This window comes from Musca domestica, unplaced genomic scaffold, assembly GCF_030504385.1.
Source record: "Musca domestica strain aabys unplaced genomic scaffold, Musca_domestica.polishedcontigs.V.1.1 34, whole genome shotgun sequence".
Taxonomy (NCBI): domain Eukaryota; kingdom Metazoa; phylum Arthropoda; class Insecta; order Diptera; family Muscidae; genus Musca; species Musca domestica.
Window position 1 is genome coordinate 4,786,965 of NW_026712313.1, and position 12,351 is coordinate 4,799,315.

Genomic DNA, 12,351 nt, shown 5'->3' on the forward strand with positions numbered 1-12,351 from the left:
GGATATAAATAAATGTGGATTCTAAAAAAACGTAGATTTTTAAAATATATTTTTTCAAGGATATAAATAAATGTGGATTCTAAAAAAACGTAGATTTTTAAAATGTATTTTTTAAAGGATATAAATAAATGTGGATTCTAAAAAAACGTAAATTTTTAAAATATATTTTTTCAAGGATATAAATAAACGTGGATTCTAAAAAAACGTAGATTTTTAAAATATATTTTTTCAAGGATATAAATAAATGTGGATTCTAAAAAACGTAGATTTTTAAAATATATTTTTTCAAGGATATAAATAAACGTGGATTCTAAAAAAACGTAGATTTTTAAAATATATTTTTTCAAGGATATAAATAAATGTGGATTCTAAAAAAACGTAGATTTTTAAAATATATTTTTTCAAGGATATAAATAAATGTGGATTCTAAAAAAACGTAGATTTTTAAAATATATTTTTTAAAGGATATAAATAAATGTGGATTCTAAAAAAACGTAGATTTTTAAAATATATTTTTTCAAGGATATAAATAAATGTGGATTCTAAAAAAACGTAGATTTTTAAAATGTATTTTTTAAAGGATATAAATAAATGTGGATTCTAAAACAACGTAGATTTTTAAAATGTATTTTTTAAAGGATATGAATTAATGCGGACTTTAAAAAAAATATTTTTTCAAGGATATAAATAAACGGGGGTTTTAAAGAATATTCTTTCAAGGATATAAATTAATGTGGATTTTTAAAAAAATATTTTTTCAAGGATATAAACTACCGCAGACTTTTAAAAAAATATTTTTTTTAAGGATATAAATAAACGGGGTTTTTAAATAATATATTTTTTAAGGATTTAAATTAACGCGGATTTTTAAAAAATATTTTTTGGTTTTTCTTACCTTTTTTATTGGCTCTTGGTGTCAATTTGTAAAGGGTTAGGATGCTGTTTTTTAAGTAGTTACCGGTGCCAAAATTTACTAATAAATCCATTACTCTGTGGAGGGATTTTTTGATGAGATGCCCTGGTGCTGAATTATTAATGAGCTAGAGGTGCGCTAGTCAATGATAAGTTGTGGACGATCCGTAGATGAGCTTTCGACTACCTGTCTATGAGCTCTCTATATATCGATGAGCAAGATATGTTATAAAGATGGTAGAGATCGGACCATTCTTTCTGGTACCTCGCCTACAAAGGTTTAAAGTTTTAAATAACCAAAACTATCATAAAATCCGAATTAAGCATCCCGTTCTATTTATATTTCGTTCATTCCATTATTTTTATTAACACAATATCTGCTGTGAAGATAGGATATATCGGTCCCCTCCTTCTGGTACCTCCCGCAGAAAGGGTCCATATTTTGAATTTCAATGACGCTTATTTGATTCCATTCAGACTTGGTACATCTCAATATTTCCAACACAAGATCTGGTATAAAAATTGTAGAGATTGGATCATTCCTTCTAGTACCTCCCCCACAAAGGATCAAAGTTTGGAATAACCAAAATAATCATAAATTTTGAAACAAGCATCCGTTTCTCTTCATATTTCACACATCCCATTATTTCTAGTAACATAAGATCTGCTGTGAAAATGGGATATATCGGCGCACTCCTTCTGCTACCTCCCCCACAAAGGGTCAAAATTTTGAGTAATAATTTTATTGAATGAAAGCAAGAAATATCGGAAATAGCATCAAATTTTGGAATAAGTTTCGATTTGTTTGAATTTGTCACCTTTGGCACGGATTATGGAATTCAATGAAAACGTCACACACTGCCCGAATGTTGCTTTGCGGTATTTTGGCCCATTCCCGGCGAAGCGCTTGCTTGAGGTGATCTACACTTTGGTATTTTTTAGTGCCAACCTTTCTTTCCAAAATACTCCAGACACAATAGTCCAACCGATTGTTATCCGCAGATTTTGGTGGCCATTGTGTGCTGAAAATGAATCGAGGAACCTCATTTTGTAACCATTCTTGGGTGTCGGTGGCGTGCTGAGTGCGATGGTGCTGGGTCCTGTTGAAATGTCCAAGGTCTGCGGCCAAAATGTTTGCATGCCCAAGGCTTTAATACACACTCCAGAATATTTTCGTGATAATATTCGGCTATTATTCTGATGCCACGGTCGATTAATAAGGGCGGAGAGCGACCATCGGCTGTTATGGCGGCCCACACCATCACCATTGCCGGCCACTTCCTTGACGTCGGTCTACGCTACCAGTATCACGGTAACGAGCAAAAGATTTATTCACATTTAAATGCTGGAGTGCCCTAACGATAGCCTCTTGTGGTTTATAAAGAAAAATATAAAGAAATCACACCATCACGCTTGAATTCAATCACGATTAATTTTTTTTCTGGAGAATTCTCAGCAAAATGTTCTTGTACGCTAGTAAACAATATAATGAGCTATCACTGAAATAATTTAAACAGCTGTCGGACGAGTGGCTTAGAAATGACAACAGTCTTAAGTTAGTTGCAGTTTTTTTCATCTCAATCTGTTTTTAAATAATCGAACATTGGCTGAGGGCATACATCTGTCGGCAAAACCGACTGACGCTTTTTAACTTGTTTTTTTTATGGTTCGGCAATGTACTTCTTCTTAATAAATTGCAATTTATATAACCATTATAAGTGTGGGAGGAAGTGTATTAATTATTTTGATCTTGCTTAGACTTAGGCCCAGGTCTCTCTCCTCCCTGACGAAATGCCTTTTGTTTTAATCAGACTGAATATGGAGAGATCATACAATAGTATAAGGTACAGTGTCACTTTTTTGGATCTCAGCAGATATTTTCTGTCCTAGCAAATGATTTTCAGTATAGGTCCACAATTTCGTATAGCAATGGCGACCCCTGTTATTTGGGATTTTAAAGGTAACAGATTTGGCTATAATTTAATTTTCCCATGGTGATTGATACTTAATTTAGATTTCTAAAAAATACGACTTCCTAATTGGAACAGGTATTGAATTTCCCATTCTTTCTAAATCTACAACCCTCTAATAGAATATCCCATTTAACCATGTTTTACAAATTGTTAACAAAATAAAATGTTTTTTCCTTGAGCTCTTCATAAGAATTTCAAATGTGCCATTCCTTGTCTAGGAATTGTACCTTTGGCAATTTGAATATTTTACAAATAAAGTGGAGAACACTAAAGAACGACAAAAAAAAAAAAAAAATATTCCAGAAGTGTCAATGTCAAATAAATGGGCCCACTGCAGACATGCTGAAAGCCATAAAAGCAAATCACTTTGTCTCAATTGTCGTTGGCGTAACTGGCGGTGGCGTTGGTGACGGTGATGGCTGAAAGCGTCAAGTGTGGCGCACATACGCTCTAAATTATGCAAAAATTACATTTGACATTATTATTTTGTGAAAAGAATACACACATATACATATCTACATACAAACACCAGCAACACGACTTAGACATGGACAGGATTTTCAGAAGAAAAAAAAGAACGGAACTTTTTTTTTAAACCAAAGGGTGAAAACTACGTGACGCTGTAGTTTTAAGTGAAAGTGAGAAAGACATAATATTTTTCCGTAGAATATGTCTCGAACGGGGTGGAGGGTTCACAAACGTTACGTCAATGACAGAGGTACAAAGAGGTGAGACAGAAGAAAAGAACGAAGCAAAACAAAGCAATCAACAAGAAGCCAACAATACGTTGTGTTAACATAACCATAAGTTTTTTTTTTCAGTTTCCTTCCGACATGAAGTTCCCACCTCAGTCCGTCTGCTCGTTTTTTCTTCTTCTGCTTACCTTTCCGTTTGTTTGTTTTGCATTGACGGAAACGGAATTCGAATGCATGTTGTTTGAAAGGTGTTGGTTGCAATGATGATGATGATGACGATGACGTATAATACATAGAGACTTTGGATGGATCATACAGACACACAGTAGTATATTAACACACACACACACCCATGCACACCTACACATATTTATGAATGCATAACAACACTTAATGCATTGTAAATGTTTATGCATTCTATTGTAAAGTAATTTATGCAAGTTACATTTCAAGGCACCATAAATGAGGTCAGGAAAGTAAGGGCGGTGATTTACGTCTTCATTGGGGGAAGGCGGTTCAAAAGGAGTAAGAGTCCACGTCTGGAAAAAAAATATTAAAAACTGAAAAATATATTTAAAAAATTTACGCCTGAATATTTTAAAAAACCTAAAAAAAATATTTTAAAAAATTCAAAGCAGGGATAGGCGTTTAAAAAATTATTTTTAAAAAATCCAAGCCGGGATAGGCGTTCAGAAAATTATTTTTTTAAAAAATCCAAGCCGGAATAGGCGTTCAGAAAATTATTTTTTTAAAAAATCCAAGCAGGGATAGGCGTTCAGAAAGCCTTTGAATGAAATATTTTTTAAAAAATCCCCGCCTGGAAAATCTTTGAAATAATTGTATTTTAAAAAATCAACGCCAGGAAAGCCCTTGAAAAAAATATTTTTTAAAAAATTCACGCCTGGAAAGTATTTTTGAAAAAAAATATTTTTTAAAAAATTCACGCCTGGAAAGTCTTGAAGAACTTATTTTTTAAAAAATCCACGCCTGGAAAGCCTTTAAAAAATATTTTTTAAAAAATCTACGCCTGGAAAGCCTTTAAAAAATATTTTTTAAAAAATCCACGCCTGGAAAGCCTTAAAAAAATATTTAAAAAAACACGCCTGGAAAGTCTTTGAAAAATTTGTTTTTTAAAAAATCCACGCCTGGAAAGTCTTAGAAAAATTTGTTTTTTTCTTAATCTACGCCTGGAAAGTCTTTGAAAAATTTGTTTTTTTTTTTTAAATCTACGCCTGGAAAGCCCTTGAAAGAAATATTTTTTAAAAAATCCACGCCTGGAAAGTTTTTGAAAAATTTGTTTTTTTTTTAAATCTACGCCTGGAAAGCCCTTGAAAGAAATATTTTTTAAAAAATCCACGCCTGGAAAGCCTTTGAAAGAAATATTTTTTAAATCCACGCCTGGAAAGCCCTTGAAAAAAATATTTTTTTCTTTGAAAAATTTGTTTTTTAAAAAATCCACGCCTGGAAAGCCTTTGAAAGAAATATTTTTTAAATCCACGCCTGGAAAGCCCTTGAAAAAAATATTTTTTTCTTTGAAAAATTTGTTTTTTAAAAAATCCACGCCTGGAAAGCCTTTGAAAGAAATATTTTTTAAATCCACGCCTGGAAAGCCCTTGAAAAAAATATTTTTTTCTTTGAAAACTTTGTTTTTTAAAAAATCCACGCCTGGAAAGCCTTTGAAAGAAATATTTTTTAAATCCACGCCTGGAAAGCCCTTGAAAAAAATATTTTTTTCTTTGAAAAATTTGTTTTTTAAAAAATCCACGCCTGGAAAGCCTTTGAAAGAAATATTTTTTAAATACACGCCTGGAAAGCCCTTGAAAAAAATATTTTTTTCTTTGAAAAATTTGTTTTTTAAAAAATCCACGCCTGGAAAGCCTTTGAAAGAAATATTTTTTAAATCCACGCCTGGAAAGCCTTTGAAAAAATTATATTTTAAAATATCCACGCCTGGAAAGCCCTTGAAAAAATATTTTTTAAAAAATTCACGCCTGGAAAGTATTTGAAAAAAATATTTTTAAAAAAATTCACGCCTGGAAAGTATTTGAAAAAAAATATTTTTAAAAAAATTCACGCCTGTAAAGTATTTGAAAAAAATATTTTTTAAAAAATTCACGCCTGGAAAGTCTTGAAGAACTTATTTTTTAAAAAATCCACGCCTGGAAAGTCTTTGAAAATATTTTTTAAAAAATCCACGCCTGGAAAGCCTTTGAAAATATATTTTAAAAAATCCACGCTTGGAAAGCCTTTGAAAAAAATATTTTTTAAAAAAATTTACGCCTGGAAAGCCTTTGAAAAAAATATTTTTTAAAAAAATTTACGCCTGGAAAGCCTTTGAAAAAAATATTTTTTAAAAAATCCACGCCTGGAAAGCCTTTGAAAAAAATATTTTTTTAAAAAATCCACGCCTGGAAAGCCTTTAAAAAATATTTTTTAAAAAATCCATGCCTGGAAAGTCTTTAAAAAATTAGTTTTTTTAAAAAATCCACGCCTGTTTAGGCCTGGAAAAAATATTTTTAAAAATCCACGCCTAAACAGGCGTGAAAAAATATTTTTAAAAAATCATTGTCTTTTTAGGCCTTAAAAATATTTTTAAAAAATCTATTCTTGTTTAGGTCTGAAAAAAAATTATTTTTAAAAAATCCTCGCCTGTTTAGGCCTGGAAAAAATATTTTTAAAAAATCCATGGCTGTTTAGTCCTGGAAAAAATTAATTTAAAAAAATCCACGGCTGTTTAGGCCTGGAAAAAATTATTTTTAAAAAATCCTTGCCTGTTTAGGCCTGGAAAAAATATTTTTAAAAAATCCACGCCTGTTTAGGTCTTGAATTTTTTCAATAAATCCATTCCGGATAGGACTTGAAAAAATATTTTTAAAAATCCAAATTATTTTTAAAAATCCAAATTATTTTTAAAAAATCCACGTCCTTGAAAAATCATACTTGTAGTTTTTACACCTGTCATACCATCCTCATATATATTTCCAAAATTTGATACTATGTAGTTGTATAAGTGAACACCTTATTCATTCGTTACGATGTATTTGGAGCAGAAAAATGTTATTCTTTGCCTGTGAACAATTTTTCGAATTTTCGATGCACTCAGGTGTGAAAGTAAAAGCAAAACTACTGAAGGGAAATGTTCATCCTTACAGTAGGAGAAGAACAAGAAGATGTTAAGACAAAAGCAACTGTAAATGATCTTAAAAGAAGAATGCAGAAGAGGAAGGGGTGTAAACGTCTAATGGCCAGATAATTATGGGTATTAACCTCGAAGTAAATGTATGCTATATAAATACATGTGGATTTGCGGGCCCTTCTCTCAAGAAAGGACTTATGAAAATTACTATGATGAATGATAAAAGGATAAGGCATTTTAAAAGTAAAAGGGGATGCATATTTTTCAACATACCAGGATTGGCTAGCTTTACGAGGTTAAGCACAAAAAAAACAATAAAAGCTGGAAGGTTTTGTTGGCATTGTTGCGGTTTAGGTGTTGAATGTCTTTTGTTCTAAAATTAATACAAGAATAGTTGGTCTTGAATAAATAACCTCTCAATTATTTCCCAGAACCATAGAAGCTTTTGGCTGAAAAGATTTCCTGTGATTACGATTTTCACTAATTACCTCTTGATAGAGTATTCAAATATTTTTGGCCAAGGATAAAATGACACATACGTCCATATGTACGTACATCCAATTGTGCAATAGTTCTCTGGAAATCTCTCCTCGAAAATAGCATTTTTGGGTATTTAACAAACATCCATTGTTGTGATTAGCTGGTTATGAAACCACGAGATACGTCCATGAGCCGTTAGTTGGATATGTGTGGGTGGAGGGGTGGTCAGCACATTCTTATTGCTTATGTAAAATGGTAATTATGAACTGGCTGCTAGTTACGAGCAGGGTTGGACTGGCTTGGCAAAAGGGATTACGTGAAAAATAGTTTATTGAAAAATATCCTTGAAAAATATTCTAATTCATTTGAGAGTTCCTGAAAAAATTAAAAAAAATTGTTTAAAAATCCAAGTTTATTGGCCTGATGGTCCTTGGAGAAAATATTCTTTAAAAATCCTGGCCTGATGGTCCTTGAAAAAAAAAATATTCTTTAAAAATCCAAGTTTATTGGTCTATGGGTCCTTGAAAAAATATTTGTCGGTAGGTACTTGAAAAAATATTTGTCGGTAGGTCCTTGAAAAAATATTCTTTAAAAATCCACGTTTATTGGTCTGTAGGTCCTTGAAAAAATATTTGTCGGTAGGTCCTTGAAAAAATATTCTTTAAAAATCCACGTTTATTGGTCTGTAGGTCCTTGAAAAAATATTTGTCGGTAGGTCCTTGAAAAAATATTCTTTAAAAATCCACGTTTATTGGTCTGTAGGTCCTTGAAAAAATATTTGTCGGTAGGTCCTTGAAAAAATATTCTTTAAAAATCCACGTTTATTGGTCTGTAGGTCCTTGAAAAAATATTTGTCGGTAGGTCCTTGAAAAAATATTCTTTAAAAATCCACGTTTATTGGTCTGTAGGTCCTTAAAAAAATAATTGTCGGTAGGTCCTTGAAAAACTATTCTTTAAAAATCCACGTTTATTGGTCTGTAGGTCCTTGAAAAAATATTTGTCGGTAGGTGCTTGAAAAAATATTCTTTAAAAATCCACGTTTGATGGCTTGGAGGGTCCTTGAAAAATTATTCTTTGAAAATTTACGTCTGATGGCTTGGAAAGAAAAATCTAAAAATCCAAGGGAATTGGTCTGATGATCCTTGAAAAAAATTAAAAAAATCTTTAAAAATTCACATTTATTGGTCTGTTGGTATGTGAAAACATATTCTTTAAAATCCACGTTTATAGATCTGAAGACCTTTGAAAAAATATTCTTTAAAAATTCATACTTATTGGTCCGATAATTCTTAAAAAAATATTTTTTAAAAATCCACGTGTATTATTCCGATGATCTTTTCACGTTTATTGGTCTAAAGGTACTTTAAAAAATATTTTTTAAAAATCCACGTTCGGATGGTCTAAAGATAGGTCTTGGAAAAACATTTTTTAAAAATCCACGTTCGGATGGTCTAAAGGTCTATAGGTCTTGGAAAAATATTTTTTAAAAATCCACGTTCGGATGGTCTAAAGGTCTATAGGTCTTGGAAAAATATTTTTTAAAAACCACGTTCGGATGGTCTAAAGGTCTTGGAAAAATATTTTTTAAAAACCACGTTCGGATGGTCTAAAGGTCTATAGGTCTTGGAAAAATATTTTTTAAAAACCACGTTCGGATGGTCTAAAGGTCTATAGGTCTTGGAAAAATATTTTTTAAAAATCCACGTTCGGATGGTCTAAAGGTCTATAGGTCTTGGAAAAAATATTTTTTAAAAATACACGTTTGGATGGTCTAAAGGTCCTTTAAAAAATATTAAAGGTTTAAAGGTAAAGGTTTTTTAAAAAATATTTTCTGAAAATCCACGTTTGGATGGTCTGTAGGTCTTGGAAAACATATTTTTTAAAAATCTACGTTCGGATGGTGTGTAGGTCTTGGAAAACATATTTTTTAAAAATACACGTTTGGATGGTCTAAAGGTCCTTTAAAAAATATTAAAGGTTTAAAGGTAAAGGTTTTTTAAAAAATATTTTCTGAAAATCCACGTTTGGATGGTGTGTAGGTCTTGGAAAAAATATTTTTTAAAAATCCACGTTTGGATGGTCTGTAGGTCTTGGAAAAATATTTTTTAAAAATCCACGTTTGGATGGTCTGTAGGTCTTGGAAAATATTCTTTAAAAATTCACGTTTATTGCTCAGGAGGTCCTTGAAAAAATATTCTTTAAAAATTTACGTTTATTGATCTCTATGTCATTGGAAAAATATTGTTTAAAAATTTACGTTTATTGATCTCTATGTCATTGGAAAAATATTCTTTAAAAATCCACGTTTATTGGTCTCTTGATCCTTGAAAAAATATTCTTTAAAAATCTACGGTTTATGGTTCCGATGGTCCTTGAAAAAATATTCTTTAAAAATACATGTTTGAAGGCATGGGTGGTCCTTGAAAAAATATTCCTTAAAAATACATGTTTGAAGGTATGGATGGTCCTTGAAAAAATATTCTTTAAAAATCTACGTTTTATGGCTCTGATGGTCCTTGCAATAATATTCTTTAAAAATCCACGTTTGATGGCTTGGATGGTCCTTGAAAAAATATTTTTTTTAAAAATCCACGTTTGATGGCTTGGATGGTCCTTGAAAAAATATTTTTTTTAAAAATCCACGTTTGATGCCTTGGAGGGTCCTAGCAAAAATATTCTTTAAAAATCCACGTTTGATGGTTTGGAGGGTCCTTGAAAAAATATTCTTTAAAAATACATGTTTGAAGGCATGGGTGGTCCTTGAAAAAATATTCTTTAAAAATCCACGTTTATCGGTCCTTGAAAAATATTTTTTTAAAATCCACGTTTATTGCTCCGAGGGTCCTTGAAAAAAATATTCTTAAAAAATTCAAATTGATTGGTCTGATGTCCTAAATAAATTACAACATTTCTAAAAATTATGTTAATATTCCCAAAATATACCGGCCTCATTTTGTTCCAGATTAAGGTCCTAAATATCCATGATATCCCAGATTTATAAAAAACCTGCATTAAAACAACATACCTCAGCATTGTTGCAATCTGATCCCCGAAATCAATATACCCAACAAATCCTTGTGAACAAAATAAAAATTCTGCTACCAATTCGTGAAATGTCTTTATGGGTGTGTGTGTGTGACACACACACACATTCACACAAAGGCATTTGCATAGCTTAACAAAATAAAGGCCAAAGACAAGAAATACAAATCCTGCTTCGAAAAAAGAAGAGAAAATGTTTGTATTATAAATGAAATGAATGAATTCACATAGCCCGGATTCGAATGCCATCGAATAAAACACTGAACAGGAGATGAAAGGAAGAACACGGACAAGGGAAAGTAAGAAAATGCTAAAACATCTCGTCTTATTTTAAGAAAATTATTTTCTTTTTTACTTTGAATTGCAAATCGAGCTGAACGTTAACGTCTTCGTTTTCTTTTCGTGTAATACCTTTTGCATTTGTAGTTAAGCGTTCCACTCACTCACACAAACACACCTCTCCTTCAAGTTCCTACAGTTACTCTTGAAACGGAAAAAAATGCAAATTTGCTATTCCGTTTTCTTGGCGAATCCACGAAAGAAGAAAAAACATAAAAGGAAGGTTAAAATTAATTTAACATAAATTTCATGAAATGCACAAATTCTTGCAAATTGGGAATGAATTTCATTTTCTTTTTTTGTTTTTGGCTTCTTTCAGGTTTTCGATTGCCGTTATGTGACTACCACCAGCGGCATGTTTGAGGCCATTTGTAATCATATCAAATATGCAACCAACAAGGGAAATTTAAGGTAAGTTAATAAAATTAAGAGAACATTTCGAAATTATTATGCAGAATATAAGAAATGAAGGCTGTTGATGTGGTCAACCTAAAAGAGATATTTATTTTTTATATTAAATTGGCAGTTGCTCATTATCTTAGGTCGAAAAAGAGAACTTTTCTGCTCGAGTGATTGAAATTAGTTCAGTGGTGCGTATTTGGAACATTTGGGTATACGGTACCAATTTTCGTGCACATTAGGAAAATATAGTCCAAATTCATTGGATAAAAATATTGATTCAAAATTAGATAAAGGGCACAAACACCAAAGGGTCAACTTGCTAAATTTTCTCATGTGCGTGAAGATTAATTTTAAAATATAAAAGCAAAGACACAAACCACTTGTATTTTGTGTTGGTGCGCAAGGGGTTAATTCCATGGAAAATGTTGAATTGCACAAAAACTATGCTGGCTGCGTCACTGAGGCGGGTCTTAAATGTAAGGTCTCTCTCTGAAATCAGTTGGGAATATAAGGCATATATAGCCAGAAAGTACTCCTCGAGACCTTTCATTTAAGACCCGCCTCAGTGACGCAGCCAGCATAGTTTTTGTGCAATTCAACATTTTCCATGGAATTAACACCTTGCGCACCAACACAAAATACAAGTGGTACAGTTTCCCTACCGCCAACACCACTCTAATTATTCGTCCTCGTCGCGAAATTGTGTCATTTTCCTGTTAAATTAATTTAGGAGAATTGTTATTATCTTAATACTTATTAATAATACGTTGATTTATCCAAAAATGGTAAAAATCATTAATATAAAAAAAACTATTTTTCAATTAACCCCTTGCGCACCAACACAAAATACAAGTGGTTTGTGTCTTTGCATAATTTTCTCTTGGTCAAAATAATACTTTTTTCTAATCCAAGACACACACTCAACTCTAAACTATAAAATCCGACGTCCGAAATGTTATCCTTTCTTCGTCATTTTCAATTGAATTTCAGAAAAAAACTAGTTTTTCTATTTTCTTAAAAATCCAAATTTTAGTTATTTGATTTAAAGTTCATCTAATTTGGTTTGATATTCAGATAAATCCCTTGAAACTCAGAAATTTTATTTGAAATTCGGAAAATCCCAATTAAAATTCATTCCATTGGAAATTCGATAATTACAATTTTATATTCAGAATTTGTCAAATGAAACCCAGATTTTCCATTTAAAATTTAAATTTTAAGTTTGAAAATTTCATTTTAATTTTGAATTTTCCATTTCTTATTCAGAAATCGCCTTTGATAATCAAAATATTTAATTTGAAATTCAGAATTTTGTAAATCGGTAAATTCGGTGTCAGAACAGAACGACCGGTGTTTGATGGTGTGAAAGGTT

General features: G+C 31.4%; 1 protein-coding gene across 1 annotated transcript in view; it reads left to right on the forward strand.

Moving 5' to 3' along the window:
* The window catches only part of LOC101891936 (nitric oxide synthase), a 143,333-nt gene that overhangs the window by 46,974 nt on the left and 84,008 nt on the right, over positions 1 to 12,351 (forward strand). Inside the window, exon 5 of the mRNA XM_059125611.1 lies at positions 10,897 to 10,988. Within this exon, the coding sequence (XP_058981594.1) occupies positions 10,897 to 10,988 (92 nt within the window). The remainder of the gene's footprint in view (positions 1 to 10,896; positions 10,989 to 12,351) is intronic.